The following is a 15336-nucleotide window of genomic DNA, read 5'->3' as shown; positions in this document are numbered from 1 at the left end:
TTCTGCCCCTCCGTCAGTCCACTTGTTACCCCGCCGCACCACCATGTCGGTATGTTTTTGCTTCTTCCAGCATCTCAACCCTCTCAATGGCAATGTTAATACTCATGATGCCTCCAGTTCTTCATTGAAAACCCTAATGTCGGGGACAGATGCTCCCTCGAGGATTCCAGAAGTAAGTGCGCCCGTGACTCACTTGCAAAATTCCGTCACCCGTTAACCCTCGGTTTCTCTTTTCCTCTACAGTTCGTGGATACAACCCTCTCACACCCCCCAACCTCCTTCAGCATGAGATCGCCATGACGGAGAAGTCCCGGCGAACGGTCATGGAAGGTCGTGAGGAGGCTATTGCTATCGTCCAGGGCACAGACACCGACCGTCGCCGTTTGCTGGTTGTCATCGGTCCCTGCTCCATCCACGACCCTGAAATGGCCCTCGAATACTGCGATCGCCTCATGAAGATGAAGGAGAAGTACAAGGATGAGCTGCTGATTGTCATGCGCTCCTACCTCGAGAAGCCCCGTACCACCGTCGGCTGGAAGGGTCTCATCAACGACCCCGACATTGACAACAGCTTCAAGATCAACAAGGGTCTTCGCACCTCCCGTCAACTTTTCGTCGACCTGACCAACAAGGGTATGCCCATCGCCAGTGAGATGCTCGATACCATCTCCCCCCAGTTTCTGGCCGACTGTCTCTCCGTCGGCGCCGTTGGTGCTCGCACCACCGAGTCCCAGGTCCACCGTGAGTTGGCCTCGGGTCTGTCCTTCCCCGTTGGTTTCAAGAACGGTACCGACGGCTCCCTGGATGTCGCTGTCGATGCCATTGGCTCCGTCAAGCACCCTCACCACTTCCTGTCCGTCACCAAGCCCGGTGTCGCTGCTATCGTCGGCACCGTGGGCAACCCCGACTGCTTCGTCATCCTCCGTGGTGGCAAGAAGGGCCCCAACTACGATGCCCAGAGCATCGCCGAGGCTAAGGCCAAGCTGACCGCCCAGGGCATGCCTCCCCGCCTCATGGTCGACTGCAGCCACGGTAACTCGCAGAAGAACCACAAGAACCAGCCCAAGGTGGCTGCTGTTCTGGCCGAGCAAATCGCCGCTGGAGAGACCGCCATCATGGGTGTCATGATCGAGAGCAACATCAACGAGGGTATGTTCTACCTTTTTTCCCTCCCCCCAACCCAACACCTTCCATCACACCATCCCACTAACATCACCACAACAGGCAACCAAAAGGTTCCTCCCGAGGGCAAGGCCGGCCTCAAGTACGGTGTCAGTATCACCGACGCCTGCATCCACTGGGAAGACACGGAACTTGTTCTGGAGAACCTGGCACAGGCTGTGCGCACCCGCCGGGAAAAGCTTGCTATCAATGGCAACGGCAACTCCCAATAAATCGGTCGCCAGTTGGGATTTGACCCTCTTTTTCTTTTCTCTCTGCATTGCTGTTATCATTTGCTCCTATATGGGTTCAACACGTTATGCTCAGTCATACCATTATTGTTCACTCGACGCATGGGTTGATTAAGGGATCGGATTTTTCTAGCGGTTGTTGATTCATTTTTTTTGTTTGTTTTTTTGGATGAGATGAAAAAGTGATGTCTTTCCGATATTCTATTCTATTTCTTTCGGATTGTAGTACACGTTTTTATTCTAGGATTTCGGTGAGGCTAATTATTTCGTGGCTCCTAAATTATGTATGGATAGTATTGTGGGATTTCATATATAATGGGACAGATGTCAGCCTTATATCATTGGGGTACTTCAACGATACCTTGACAGAAGGTCTCAAGCTTTGAAGATACTCATGGTCCCTGGCTTACGTGTCTTAAAAACACAGCCGTCAGTATCTTAAACACTGTGATGACGGTAATAGAACTAGCATTGTTGAGTATCCAGATTAATTGACTTAGAATATACTTGAATTCCCATCAATTGAATCCAGTATTCAGTCTGAAAAGCAAGTGAAGACCAGCAAAACCCATGTCAAGTACAATCTGCGCTATTACCAATGAAGGAACTCCAAGACAGGAAAGAAGAACAATGGGCTATATACTATAAAGACAACCGACACCCCAGGCTACATTATATCCACCATCCTACACAATTTTTCCCCGGGAGAAATTCGCTCGGGAGTCTCAAGGTCAAGATAGGAAGGATCTATGTATAAGTACCGATGCATCTCATACGAGCCTGCTTCAAGCTGGGCCAGCCGTGACGGCTCGACCTCTTCTAGAATGATATCCTGAAGCCAACGAGCCCTCGAAGGCTGCCCACCAAAATCTGCCAAAGAGTGATGCTTCCGTTTGCGAATAATTATCGTCCTTTGTGCTCGTGATGTTTTTACATCAACAGAGTCTGTTGACGTAATATCGCCGTCGTATCCAACGCAGACAACTTTATAGGGAATATCGACAACCAGGCGAGTATCAACATCGATGAATCTTGTTTGGCCCGGTTCACTGAGGCCCAAACCCGGACAGAATGGGTGGACGATTGAACAACCAGTTCTACCACTCCGTCAACCCGTCCAACTTCCTGGGATATCCGTAGTAACAGCAGGTCTTCTAGCGGAAGAAAGACAAGCGATGACAATGTTTTCGGACCTTCCGGGCAGGAGCGATGGACGAACTGCTCTACCTCATGACTGGACTGCTTACTGCTCAGTTCGATTGGACTTCTTATCCGAGACCTAAACCTGAAAGCATGCCGTTGTACCCATTCACACATCACAACAGTGCAATTTGTCCCTGGCTGAGAGCTCATTGTATTGATGGCTGCGTGAAAAGAAGAACTGAGCGTCAACCGATGTCAGTTGTAATTTCGAACAAGATTGCCTCGCATGTAATTTCCGCATCTGATGACCTCGCTGATGGACGGCGCTGTCAAGACATTCTAGTAGTTATGTGTACATAGGTGTATGTGAATATGCTTGGTTTTATATTCGGCATATCAATGCCACTTTTTGAGGGAAATAGCCGGGGGAAAATATTAGGAAGGAGTGGTGGGACCTGGTAGTGTCACATAATCAGCTCCGTGGGGTACTTCCTCATCCTGATACGGTAGTTGGCAAGGAATCAGAACACCCCACGTTACGCGGTTCATTAATGGCAAATATTAACAAGAGCATCAGGAATCCTCCCTAAAGTACCTAAAGTGATAGTACATGCAAGCTATATTGGCATCAATGCGTCGAATGAAACCTCCTACAGGAAGGCCTCTGGTATCAATAAACGAGAGATAAGGAAACCATTATCAACAAAGATGAGTGACATCTAAATCTGATCGCGTGAAAATTGCAGCGCATAAAATCGACCGTCTCACCTCGAGGGTGTAAGACTATCAGGCGTATATGGCCATCTATGACATCAAAGGCATGGCATCGTAGATCATGGCGGGAAAAAGCAACTCATACAACAAGGGGTAATTAGAAAGTAATACATATATAGACAATGATAGAGATCGATTGACTTGTGATGTTTTGAAAGCAATCCACTTTGGCGCCTTTGATGCAGTCTCAGACGGACTCATCGGCCGCATTGTTTCCAGGATTGCGATGCTCCAGTTCTCCCTGAAGCTCTGGAACCATCGTGCGTCCCGGAAGCCATGCATCATGAAGAGGCAGGATCAGGCTTGGGTTGACATACTTCCTCAGCCGTAGTCCGAGTTCTTGTCCACCAATCCGGATCGGAAAAGAATCGCGGTCGAGGCCGGACGGAGGAGAGAAGGTCGACGACGGGGACGGAGAGATATCCCCCCCGCCAGGCCGCTCGCGGTCAATGCTCTTCAAAGCGATGAATTTCATAAGAGGCTCATAGGTCCGGGCAAAGAAGTAGCTGAACCATACGGTTGCCATAAGGAGAGGGACGATGAGCAGAGAGCGGGTGATAGCCCGGCGTAAGGCTAGCACGCCGATCATCGCCAGCTGGAAAACCATCAAGCCCATCAAGATTCGGCTGCAGATCATCGGCCACGCTCGTCCCGTCGAATGCTGCTGATGATCCATCGCGTACAGAAGCTGATACTTGTAGATGAACTTGCCGATTGTGAAGTAAATCAATCCAAACAGGCATATCAACCATGAGCTAGGGAACACGCTGTATACCACACAGATGATAAGACTTAGGACCGTCTGCGGAATGGAATACCCGTAGCTGAATGTAGGGGGTGTGGATAGCTCAGCATAGTCTCGAGGCGTCTTAGCGGCCAGGAAGTTGATGGGATACATGGCAACACTTCCAAACTCAAGGAGTCGGAACGGGAACAATCCTATTCCTTGAAGACATAGGAAGTTGATATAAAAAGGAGCAAAGTTTTCCAGAGTTTTGGCCAATGCAAAGGCTATGGTCGTTGCATCTTTGAAGGCATCTCGGAGATTCTCCCAGAACCCGTAGAATGTCGTCGCGGTTCCGAATACCGTAAAGACGAGGAAGAGGTTGAAGAAAGAGAAGAAGAAGGTCTTCGAAATTACCGACAGCTCAATGTCACCCCGAGACATCATGCCTTGTTGGTTCGAGAGCCCTGTTGACAATTTAGCGCGTGAGTAGACAAAAAGTTAACGTTGGGAACCATCTTACAGTTATAGAGATAAGGCACAGCGACAGTCAACAGCGAGAGAACCAAGGTCGGCAGACCAGTCTGCACAAGGGACTTGGCAAGTGGGTTCCGAGCAAGGGCGTCGGCCAATTGAGGGAACACCTTGTGGAGAGTCTCGTACTCAAGCAGATAGGCAACGGGAATCAAAAGCACCGACCAGAATACAGTCAGGAAGCCAATGACCACAGTGATGAACCAGGATTGCATCATCCGCCTCGAGCGCGGGAGATATGTGTTTTTCCACACGACATCAGCTGGAGCTGGAGCCAGTCTAGCGAGTAGTTGCATGGGGTGAGGATCAAGGATGGCCTGTACAACCATCTGAGACGCGGCGATCGACTCCATCGTTACGAAGGCAACCTCGGTAGGAGGATATTCCTTTTGACGAGCAACCTGAATTTTCTCGTCGAGACGACGCAGCTTCTCCTCATAGTAATCGATCGCATCGATGTTCTTGTAGCGTAACTTGAAAGGCCCATACCAAATGCGCACTGTCGGCCGCTTGTGTGCATAGTCCGTAACGTGGTCGCGCCCTCCTTCAGAAAGAAGCTGGATTCGCTCACTATCTCCATCTGAAACAATACTGGAGCCACGCGGCTGCTGGTGCATCATGGTCAATGCGTTCGGACTTGCCTTAACCCGTTTGTAGCCTAGATGTCTAGTCCAGGCCCGCTCAAGATTTCGCAGCAGTTTCAGTCGTTCGTCGATTAAATGGTCTAATTCGCGCCAGTCACGACATAGTGTGACACTCTCAACCTTGCCCACTTTGAGACCTTCCATGAAATCCTTGATCTTCTCCTCTGTTCCCAAATCCGGAGGGATCCCAGATAAGCGAATAGTCCGATCGGTCGTACTGGTCTGGCTTCCAAGGTATTTCTGCCTCGTGCGGATAACCTTATTGGTCTCTTGGATGAGCATGTAGACAGCAAGCCCAGTGAAAATGTATGTAAAAATGACATACATCCACAAGTAATTCGGATCCGATATGAGTTTCTTCTTGTCTTTGTCTCCATCGAATGTCTCGTCATCGTCGTCATCCCAACCCGGAACCCCCGATTTGCCGGTATTCTTGTAGTGTGTTGGTAGAATGATTACCAAGGCGAAGAAGAATATAGCGGAGAGGAACCGAATGGCGAATTTCAGGAAGGTGAGGAACTAGGATAACGACCCCACGTCAGAAAATGGCCGATTCTGACATCTAGTCCGCGACCAAGACAACATGTAGAACTTACAACGAAAGCGTCCAAGCCTGCAGACTCCAACACCTGCTCATCAGTGATCCGATATAGTACGGGTATCCAGCCAAAGAAACTGTCGGGTAGTTCGGGCAAGTATGAAGCCGCGTTGCGTTGACGACGCCGAGCGGCGTATAGTTCGGTCCATTTCGGTCGTAAAATCTATAGAGACGCGAGTTGTTAGAGAGATTCGTTTCATTCTTGCATTCAGCATAGACTTACACAGAATGAAAAAAAGGCGCTGAGCCCGACCAGCAAACTGATCACTAGTTGTGTGTACAAATCCCGACCCCTGGTCTGGTCATCCCATCTAGGCTCATGCACGTCAATGGGACTGTCTACCACGACCGCGGCGGTCAGCATAGCTGCCGCGGCGGATTCCGTGAGAGACATGACGCTCGAAAAGCAGATGTTCTGCACCGGAGATGTAGTGATTGATGTTCGGCTTTGTCAATGCATTCGGAAACGTTTGTGCTCGGGAGGATGCGTAGGTCAAAAACAACTGACGTCAGGGGTCAGGGCCACGCAATAGATAGTAAACGGGCTCGCGACCTGGGGGATGTTGCTTGGACACGAAAAGCTGAACTGGAGAAGTCAGGCGACACCGATACAAACACTCTACACCGCAATCTCCGCGCTAGGAACGGCAAATTGGACCCGAGTCGGGCATCGCTTGCTAAAACACATGTTGACGAACCCAAACTCAAAAGTACTAGTCTCGTCTCGTTCTAGTTGGCGATGAGTTGTGCACGTGGCTTACTCAGCGACCGTTTTTTATGCGGTCTTCCACAACGGCAGACGGCCCGGCGTCATACGAGTAAGGATCATGCCAGCACATAAAAGCTATTTCCATTAACTAAGTTTGGACAAACATATATCTAATTCGAACTCATGATGATCTTCGCTAGATCAAGATAGAAAATTGTATCAACAACACGCTAGTCAGCTCTGTGAATGTCTTGATGCATCATAATACAAATCAAGCAGACATCCAGCTGACCATGCTTGGGTGGGTGACTATAGAGTTGTATAAGGTTAGCGAAGATTGATCGGCACGATAAAGAGACAGAGAGAGGGGAGGGCATCGGGACTTACGGAATCTGCACAGTAGGCACCATTCTTATTCGTTAGTTCGGTAAGGCCCTTCCATGGACTTTCCCTCAAAGCCCGCTTGCAACCCTCCAAGCGTCGAGTAATCTGTTGGTATGTCTCCGTCCGTTCCGCCGGTGTCGTCCTGCGAGCAAGGTCGAAGTGCAAAAAGGCGCGGAGGAAGTACCCACGCTGCCAAACCCACTCAGGACCTTGGTGGTAATTTCTCCCTTTGGCGGTTGCAAAATCGGTCGAGTCCTCGGAATTATTGTAGTTAGGGCGGTAATTGAGGTCGGAGGGATCCAGAGTGGCCATTCCCACTGGCCCGACCAGGACCTCGTCGGCAAGAGCCAGAGCTGCAAGTGCTTTGGAGGCAGTAAACAGGTCTGGAGCGACGGTCATGGCTATCGGGAAGTTGGAACGAAGCTGGTAGTCCTCGTATGGTTTACCAGACCTGTACAGGTCCTTGTAAATCCCCCTTCTATTGATGATGTTTGCGTCGATGTCGTATTGGCCATCGTCCTTTGGCTGTAGAGGAACATAGTAACAGCGTTCGAAGTTGGCCCGAATTCTTGACGCCCAATCTTCGAAAGAGATGGATTTCCCACCTCCAATGTCAACTCCATCATGTTTGTAAATGCCACGCTCGTGCAATTTAGCAACCCAAGTCAAGGCGCTGTACACTAGCCCGGTTATCTCGATTGCTGCCCCGTCTCGTGGTGTCCCAGGTACGCCTTTGTTACCCGCTTTCGCGCTCTCACCCATCTTGTCCTGCCATGTCCCGCAATTGTATTGGCTACCACCGAATATCAGCCCTGTTTCCCAGTCGACTTTGACATCAATCTGGAAACCATCCTGTGTCATCTGCATATCAAGGTCAGGCCCGGCGTTGTATTCTCTGAAGGAGAGTCCTTGTGCGTGTCGCTGGAAGACCTCCTGAATTATTTCGGATATCGTTGACTGTTGCGAGTAGGCCCTCGGATCATCAAACGGGAACCATACATCGTCGTATGGTAGAAAACGTCTGGGAACCTTATGATCGAGAATTTCCAGTCCATCTGGTGCCATTTCAGTGTAATCCTGGATGGATTGCAGGAAGAACCATACAGAATCCCGAGAATTGTAGCGCGGGAGCTTCCCACTGCTCAGAAGATTCGGGATCATGCCATGTTTCAGTACACTTGCAAATGCCGTTATGTGCTCTTTGGCATCCTCAAAGCGACCTGTGCACAGAAGGAGGCCTCTGAGTGAGATGAACACGTCGCGGCCCCAGCATCTCGCCCAGTCTACCGCAAAATGCGGAAGGCCAGCTGCAAGACTGGGTACCTTCTTTGTGGGCCACAAAGACGCCGAATTCACATATCCAGTTTGTTGGACGCTCACCATACCTAACTGATGAATGAATTCTTGCCCTTTTTGTATATGCGGTCCCAGCAGTTGAATCCCTCGCTTCCAGGCGGCATTGTAGGCAACCTGAACGATTATCGCAAAGTACCGGGGTAAAAGAAAGCTTGGCAGCTGACGAACGGCCTGGAACTTCTCCTGCAGCCATGCAGCCGGCCTGCCAAGGGCAGGGTGCTCTTCCTTGTGGCTCAACTTCTCCAGGCGAGCCACAATATAGTCCAGAGCCCACTGTCCGTTTCGCAGGTGATCACACAGTGGGTGGCCTAGTTCATTGTATTTGATGATGTTCTCAAGCACGCTCCACCACCCCTGTAGACCGGCATAGACCAAGGGGCCATGGCCGGGGATGTCGTAAGCCCCGTCCTGGCCCTTACTCGAATCTCTCTCTTCAGCTTCGCAGCGGTAAAGCGCGAAGTTTAGATCGACTAAGCTAAGATCCGAGAATGCATGATCCACGCCTTCGGTGATGTAATTGTCCAGTCCACTTGCATGTTCAACACTCGGCATGGATGTTTCAAACAACGCAATAGACCCGGCAACAAAAGAATTCAAAACGGATATGATGGTATCTTTGCCAGACTCCTCGATCTTGGTACCTTCAAACGTTTTGACTTGGCTTGGCAGGCCCCGTAGGTAGGACTTGTCTGCTTGTATCCGCTCCTTGGTAGTTTGGCTTGTATCCACTTCCAAGAGCCACGTCCCGATATGCTTGACCTGAGTACCGACAAGATGTGTAGGCGCAAGTACAGATCTGCTATCTTGACCAGGAAACGCCGTATGTGCAATCAAGAAAACACCTTTCCGTGTTCTGGGATGCACCCTGTGCACAGTGATATACTCACCGTCATGATGAATGTGCGTCTCGTCATAACCTTCAATACCCATCTTGGTATGAAGCTCATTGAGTAGCTTTTTGATGCCTCCAATCCCCCCTTCGAGAGAGTTCAGACCAGTCTCGGGGGCCTCTGAGAATTCAGAGAAGTATAGCCGATGCTCATGGACGAGATCGACAAGCCGAGGATATACTTCATCATAGCCGATGACGCTGCCAATGGCTGAGGCACACATAGCTACCAGAGCCCCATTTGGCAGAGTATCTTTGGCGGTTCTCTTCTGCGCGGGCATCTCGTTGTCATGAGTGCAATCCATGAATAAGGCCTGAACTGGTGTAGGCCGAATATGAACAACTTTTTCTTTGCCGGAGTCAAGACCAGAAGAAGCTATTGCATGACTACTGCCTGAAGAGGGCAAGTCAAGATCGAAACTACCAATCGGGCGTCCGCCATGACGATGAACAAGACGACTTAGTTCCCCTGTACTCCAAGCTTGCATGGCCTCACGAATGAGCGCATTTATGCCGAGACGTTTGACAAATATATAATCAGCTTCCTCCGAGCCAGTAAATAGTTCCGCGAAAACAGTCAGATTGGGTCGAACTTTGCGTGCCTCGTCTAGCAGATACTCGGCAACCACCAATGGTGTCGAATGGCAATTGTCGATGCGGAACCCTGAGAAATATTTGGCCATGAGCCGAGTATAGTCTGTCATGAAATCCCAGAGGAAAGGATTATCGTCACGACAGCTGCCATATCTCAGCTTCACGCAATCACCCCAGACGATTACTTCACGTCGCAGATAAGCCCTGGAGTCGGGCCCCGCATTGTCCCGCAGAGCATCAGCGTTCCATATCCAGCCATTGTTGACCAGCGCCAGCGCCTCTTTCTTGTGCTTCTTGGTAACATCGTTCAGAGGCAGCCTTGTGAAGTACGTTTCGATCAATGGGCTTTGTGCCGTGACGGCGCCGAGCTTGGGTCCATGGTCATCAATCCGTAAATATTTTATCCGGTTGAAGACTTGATTCATAATTTCCGAGACATCGCCATCATACTCCTCGTAGAATGGAAGATTGACCTCGTCGAGTATTTTAGAGAGACTTTCCTCGACTATACTAGTATCGGACGTCGAAGGATTATGTGGACCGAAAAGTGCTGTTAGTATGGCTGCCCCAAACTGCAAATCAACAGCTCTGCTGAACCGGCCCAAGACCTGTTTCGAAGTAGGTATAGCATGGTCTCGGATGAAGGTTGCTTGTTGCTTCAAAGTCCAGTTTTTGTAGTCTTGAAGATTGAGTTGCGCCCAGTTCGTGTCTGTTAGATCTATGTCTTTGGATGTTTTCCATTTGTCGAGTATTTTATGTGTGTCACTCTTCACATCAATGGCGTAGAATTCCCATAGTCGTATTCCAGCGATGACCTTGTCCCGCATAACATTCATGACTTTCATCAATTCGTCCACAGTTTGAAACTCGGTCGGCAGCCCAAGGTTTTGGAGATCCTGTCCGAATTTCAGCAGCGCAGTGTCCAGCTCCAGTGCTGCCTCAAGCCATGGGGCAGTTTCGACACTGTAGCCGGCTTCTGGGTGCTCCTCCAACCATTTGCTGTTATGGGCGGTGTGGTTCCATACAACATCCGTAAGCGACAGAAGTCCATATTCATTCTCCATCTTAGATATCAGACGCGCAACATCGTCTTCACCATTGGGGAACACGGCGTCATCAAATTGTAGTTGATCAAAGATGCTATAAGGTGAATTGGAAGCTCCGCGTTTCATCAAGGGCGTGAAATGAACCATATTGTAATTACGCTGGCTTATACCGTTGAGGTGTTTCTCCCACTCCTTGGGATACTGGCCCATGAACTTAGAGATCACAGAGTATATAGAGAGGGCATTGAGCGGGAGATCTTGACCGCGAAGAGTCAACTTGGGTGAGACATCGATATAATGGGTTGGAGTCCTTGTTGGCTCTGGGGTGGGTGTTGATAGAACGGAGAACTCAGGAAGCGGGGAGAAGGTCACATAGAAGGCGAAAGAACCAGCAGAGGTGATGGGGACATCGATCTGAATGTTCTTGTTGAAGTCCGGGGATAGGCTAATTTTATCGGAAAGGTCAAATGCTGATTAAATTGTGGCCATTTATTTCGCTTACCTGAAGCTTCGAAAAGCAGACCGATTGAAAGACTCGCCCTTCTCAGGGATGTTCACCCATAAAGCACCCTCTCTGCAGATTGAGCTGCTGCCTTCAATGACAAACCGGAGTAAGTATGGCGGGTTAGTGGGAGCAGGGAGGTAGATATATCCTCCAGGAACATCGGGCGATCCATCATCCTTCAGAGGCAGCAGATAAACCTGCTGTGGAGAGGACATTGTGAGCTCGAATGATACTAGCCGTCACGATTAGGGGAGCGTGGGGATAGAGCTTCGACTAGACTTCGTGACAATGGTGAGCCTAGCGGCGCTATTCTTGGTGAATTGCCGGCCAGACTAACCAAGGAACGGAGATGAATGGGTATAAAGGCAGGGTGTCCTCCTGGAAAGTAGAAGCACAGACAACCCGTGTAGCCACGGCGCAGAGGTCGCTGGCTATTTATGAGCAAAAGAACAACTGGAGGAGAAGCAAGGCCGACCAAGGTTTCCTGTTCCTGGGAGGTTCAGGGCAACCCCGCGGGATCACTGACATCATGAAAGAGAGCGCGGGCTGGAACGGCCCGGGCGAGAACACGGGCCTCCGCACGCCTCCTCTTTCCCTGCTGGCCTCCCCTCATGGCCCCCGGTCAGGCCATTGATGATCTGGCAATTGTACAGCTCATTACTGGCGTGGATGTGATGGGATTGAAGAATATTCAGACATTCCGGTGTCATTGCGGTCTATAGTCATCGGTCTATGTGCATGAGAAAATCTCGACAAAGTATACCTACCAACAGACGCTTCCCCCAAAAGATAGATGGTGATAAAGACAAACAAGGTGGTGAAAAGAAAGGAAAGAAAGTGACAAGGATGGGGAAAACACAAGAGGAGGGGGTAATGCATGAATCCTGCCCCCGATCACAACCTGGCGCTCAAGACTGCCTGGCTGGTTCCACTGCTGGTCACCCGCCCGGTTTCAACGTAAGAGATAGACTCCGGCTTTCTGTCAAGACACAAAAGGAACAGATTTCCCTAAATTAACAACCCGAACATAAACCAAAGGAGAGGATCAACAGGTCCAATTTACCGCTCAATGTAAGAAGGAATATCTCCAACGGACATACTGCCCTCGAGAACACCTGTTTTATGGTCAGTACATCGATGGCAAAAAACCAAGATAAAGGGAAAAGGAACTGGGTTACTCACGGTACACAGCCGTAAGCAAGGGAAATTCCTCCTCAAGGCCTTGCTTCTTCAGGAAGTTGTTTACCTCAACCGCAGTCAAAGTACCCTGAAGCTTCTGGCCGTTGAGTTCCGTCTCCTCGACTTTCTCAATCGACTGTTTCCTCTCAATGCTGAGTTTCGCGCAGCGAAAGTTCCGGCCACCGCTGCAGCTAGTAATCAGATCGGCAACACCCGCACTTTCCTCAGTGAAGGTTCGAGTATTGATGGTGGCCCCGAAGAACTTTTCACCAAACTTGACCATCTCGAGAAGGCCAACCCGCATGATGGCAGCCTTGGCATTGTCACCCCAGCCCATGCCGTCGACCCAGCCGGCAGCAAGAGCAACTACGTTCTTAAGGGCGCCTCCAAGCGACACACCCGCGACATCACTCACCACACGGATATGGAAATACGGACGATGGAAGAGCGACTTCAGGACGGCGTGGTCCACAGGGGGGTAGTCGGACGGCAGCGCTTGCAGCTTTACTCGTGATAGTTGGCCGGAAACATCCTTGTGCTCGAACTGAACGAGATTCTCGGTCGACGTAGACGGGGAACGATTGGGAGATGGCGCCTTGGAATCCATGTGCGGAGGATCATAGGCAATGCTTGACTCGGACCATTTTTCCAGGGCTACCTCGCTCGCAATGTTCGCGCCAGAAAGAGCACCGCAGTAGATACCCAGAATCTTGCCAATGGTCTCGGAGAAGAGATGAATACCTTCTTCGTTCACATCGACACCCTTGATGCAGGAGATACCCCGCGCATAGGGCAGGATCTTGCCCTTGATCTGCTCACAGGTCTTGATGATAAACTGGTGGGGGAGGTTGAAGACAAGGATGGTACTATCCTTGACTGCGTCAACCAACGACGGGTTAGCATGTAGGTTGGAGGGGAGAGTAATTCCTGGCAGGTATTTTATGTTCTCGTGCTTTTGGTTGATCACATCCGTCAGGTTTTGTGGGCCCTGGCACAGCGGTGAAGAGGGATCATAGTGCCGGGAGTCTTTGGAGATTTCCACCTTCTCCTCAAAAACCCACATCTCAACCTTCTCCTCGAAAATTGCGGGGTTGCTGGCGGCATTTTCGGCGACAATTTTGGCGATTGCGCATCCCCTATACATGACCCGAGTCAGCCTTTTCCTTCTTCCCTGGCACTAGCACCATGACGGAAAGCCAGCTTGCACATACCAGTTTCCTGAGCCCACCACAGTGATCTTGTGTTTGCGCTGATACGGTCCGAGAGAGCCCATTGTTGCTTCGGTACTGGCGGGGATGATCGACGAGTGGAAAGGGCTATGCGAGAAGTAGCGGACTGCGACGGGCCCTTGAGGCTTATATGCTGTGGAAGCTGATAGACACGGCGAAAATTCCCGACTCAATGGAGTAGACAGGAGGTGATGGAAGGTCGGGGGCCGAGGTAGAGTCACAGGCACAGTAGTAGTCCTCGATGGAAAAGGGCACGTCCGGCGAGATAAAAGGCGCGCTGGAGACAGCATCCACATGCAAGGCCACAAATGAGAAGGCAATCTTATCGAACCGGTGTCGGTGTGGTGGTGCCCTGATGTAAGTTGAGCCACTGAGCCTGGCAAGGGCAAGATAAAAAGGCGGGTTCGGAACCCGTGAATGTGGATCTTTGCCTCCCGCAAGAAAACTGGACCAGGAGCAGGGGGAGAGATTCTGATGGAAATATGACGATCCAGTTTCTGTGGCCTTGAACTACGGTCGGCCTAGTCAGGTCTAGTGCCTTGCTATTAAATTGTTGGTCCCACTGTTGGGAATTCTTATCAGCCTTAATGTAGCACAGGATGGAACCCGAATGGCTGGCGCGAGACAAAGCGCGAGTGATCTTTGACTGAAGACGGCCATCAGGGACCCCGAACTAGACCGGGAAGGGGGGAATTGGCCTGAGGTTCAATACTTTGTCACTCTCTGGTTAGGCTCGGCCAGTCGGTGAGGCCCCGAAATCACCTGGGCGGTGAGCCACACATACTATCGGGTCTTCGGTTGGGGACTAGTGCTCTTCCGGAATAGTCCGCGCTACCCCATCGGAATCAACGAAGAATTCGGTTCTTCGTGAAGCACATGCAAGCCTTTTTTCGTCTTGTTCCCCGAACGGAGAAACAGCACATCCCTCCCCATCATGGTAAGCTTTCCCCTAGTTGATATCATGCATGCACGTATTCTTACCAATACCTCCTTACTGCTATAGGCTCCTACTCGCTCGATCAAGAAGCCTGCAAGTGGGAAAGGCGCTCTGCCCTCGTCTAAGCCCAGCTTTCTCCACGATGAGTTTCGCACGACGAAGAAGGACAAGCGCTTGATTAAGCACAGCAGCTTTGTGTCCAGGATAGAAAAGAACTCCCAGAAATCTACAAAGCGCCGGCGTGCCTCCAAGAAACTTGCTGCTCTGGACTCATTGGCCGATGCGCTTCCGGACGCCGACGATGCTGCTACCGACCCTAGCAAACAGGTTAATATCATCAAGCAGAAAACTCTGCAGCATAGGCCAGGTGCTATGAAGCGTCGAGAGAAGCTAGAACGGCTGGAGCGCGATCGGTTTGCGAAGAATATGGCGCAGATGTCCAGCATGCAAGCACCAGCGCCAACCACTACAGACTCCAACAGCAACACGGATGGGGGCTCGGTTTCCAATCGATGGGCGGCCCTGCGGAACTTCATATCTCAAACTATGGAGCAGCAGCCTGCCTTCAAATCAAGCAGCTAGCTTTTCGATATCTCGGAGTATGGATTGTCTCGAGCGCAACTCGCTCAATTCTCCTTTTCATTCTGGGTGGCGGTTGGCACAAGCCGCAGCCAGTTGC

The 15336-nt window shown here is 50.6% G+C and overlaps 6 protein-coding genes across 6 annotated transcripts; 2 read left to right on the top strand and 4 right to left on the bottom strand.

The window, feature by feature from the left end:
* Nucleotides 1–43: 43 nt before the first annotated feature.
* Nucleotides 44–1394, top strand: An01g06150 (uncharacterized protein; the record flags this gene model as incomplete). Its single annotated transcript, XM_001389002.3, has 4 exons — nt 44–49; nt 118–172; nt 244–1149; nt 1225–1394. The coding sequence occupies 4 exons, from the start codon at nt 44–46 to the stop codon at nt 1392–1394; spliced, it is 1137 nt and encodes a 378-aa protein (XP_001389039.1).
* A 536-nt stretch (nt 1395–1930) lies between these two features.
* On the bottom strand, nt 1931–3104 carry An01g06140 (uncharacterized protein; the record flags this gene model as incomplete). Its single annotated transcript, XM_059748565.1, has 5 exons — nt 1931–1996; nt 2095–2268; nt 2347–2461; nt 2557–2776; nt 3011–3104. The coding sequence occupies 5 exons, from the start codon at nt 3102–3104 to the stop codon at nt 1931–1933; spliced, it is 669 nt and encodes a 222-aa protein (XP_059599685.1).
* A 412-nt stretch (nt 3105–3516) lies between these two features.
* An01g06130 (uncharacterized protein) lies at nt 3517–6223 on the bottom strand (the record flags this gene model as incomplete). Its single annotated transcript, XM_059748560.1, has 4 exons — nt 3517–4520; nt 4577–5750; nt 5828–5992; nt 6053–6223. 4 exons carry the CDS (start codon nt 6221–6223, stop codon nt 3517–3519), a joined length of 2514 nt encoding a protein of 837 aa, XP_059599684.1.
* A 549-nt stretch (nt 6224–6772) lies between these two features.
* An01g06120 (uncharacterized protein) lies at nt 6773–11527 on the bottom strand (the record flags this gene model as incomplete). Its single annotated transcript, XM_001388999.3, has 3 exons — nt 6773–6847; nt 6926–11252; nt 11310–11527. The coding sequence occupies 3 exons, from the start codon at nt 11525–11527 to the stop codon at nt 6773–6775; spliced, it is 4620 nt and encodes a 1539-aa protein (XP_001389036.3).
* An 844-nt stretch (nt 11528–12371) lies between these two features.
* On the bottom strand, nt 12372–13764 carry An01g06110 (uncharacterized protein; the record flags this gene model as incomplete). The annotated part of the gene is made up of 4 exons (XM_059748545.1): nt 12372–12427; nt 12495–12986; nt 13071–13627; nt 13703–13764. 4 exons carry the CDS (start codon nt 13762–13764, stop codon nt 12372–12374), a joined length of 1167 nt encoding a protein of 388 aa, XP_059599683.1.
* Nucleotides 13765–14654: 890 nt separating this feature from the next.
* Nucleotides 14655–15239, top strand: An01g06100 (hypothetical protein; the record flags this gene model as incomplete). Its single annotated transcript, XM_059748537.1, has 2 exons — nt 14655–14657; nt 14724–15239. 2 exons carry the CDS (start codon nt 14655–14657, stop codon nt 15237–15239), a joined length of 519 nt encoding a protein of 172 aa, XP_059599682.1.
* Nucleotides 15240–15336: the final 97 nt, after the last annotated feature.

Source organism: Aspergillus niger (assembly GCF_000002855.4).
Source record: "Aspergillus niger supercontig An01".
Taxonomy (NCBI): domain Eukaryota; kingdom Fungi; phylum Ascomycota; class Eurotiomycetes; order Eurotiales; family Aspergillaceae; genus Aspergillus; species Aspergillus niger.
Note: the sequence above shows the minus strand (reverse complement) of the source record. Positions and strands in the feature narration are given on the sequence as shown.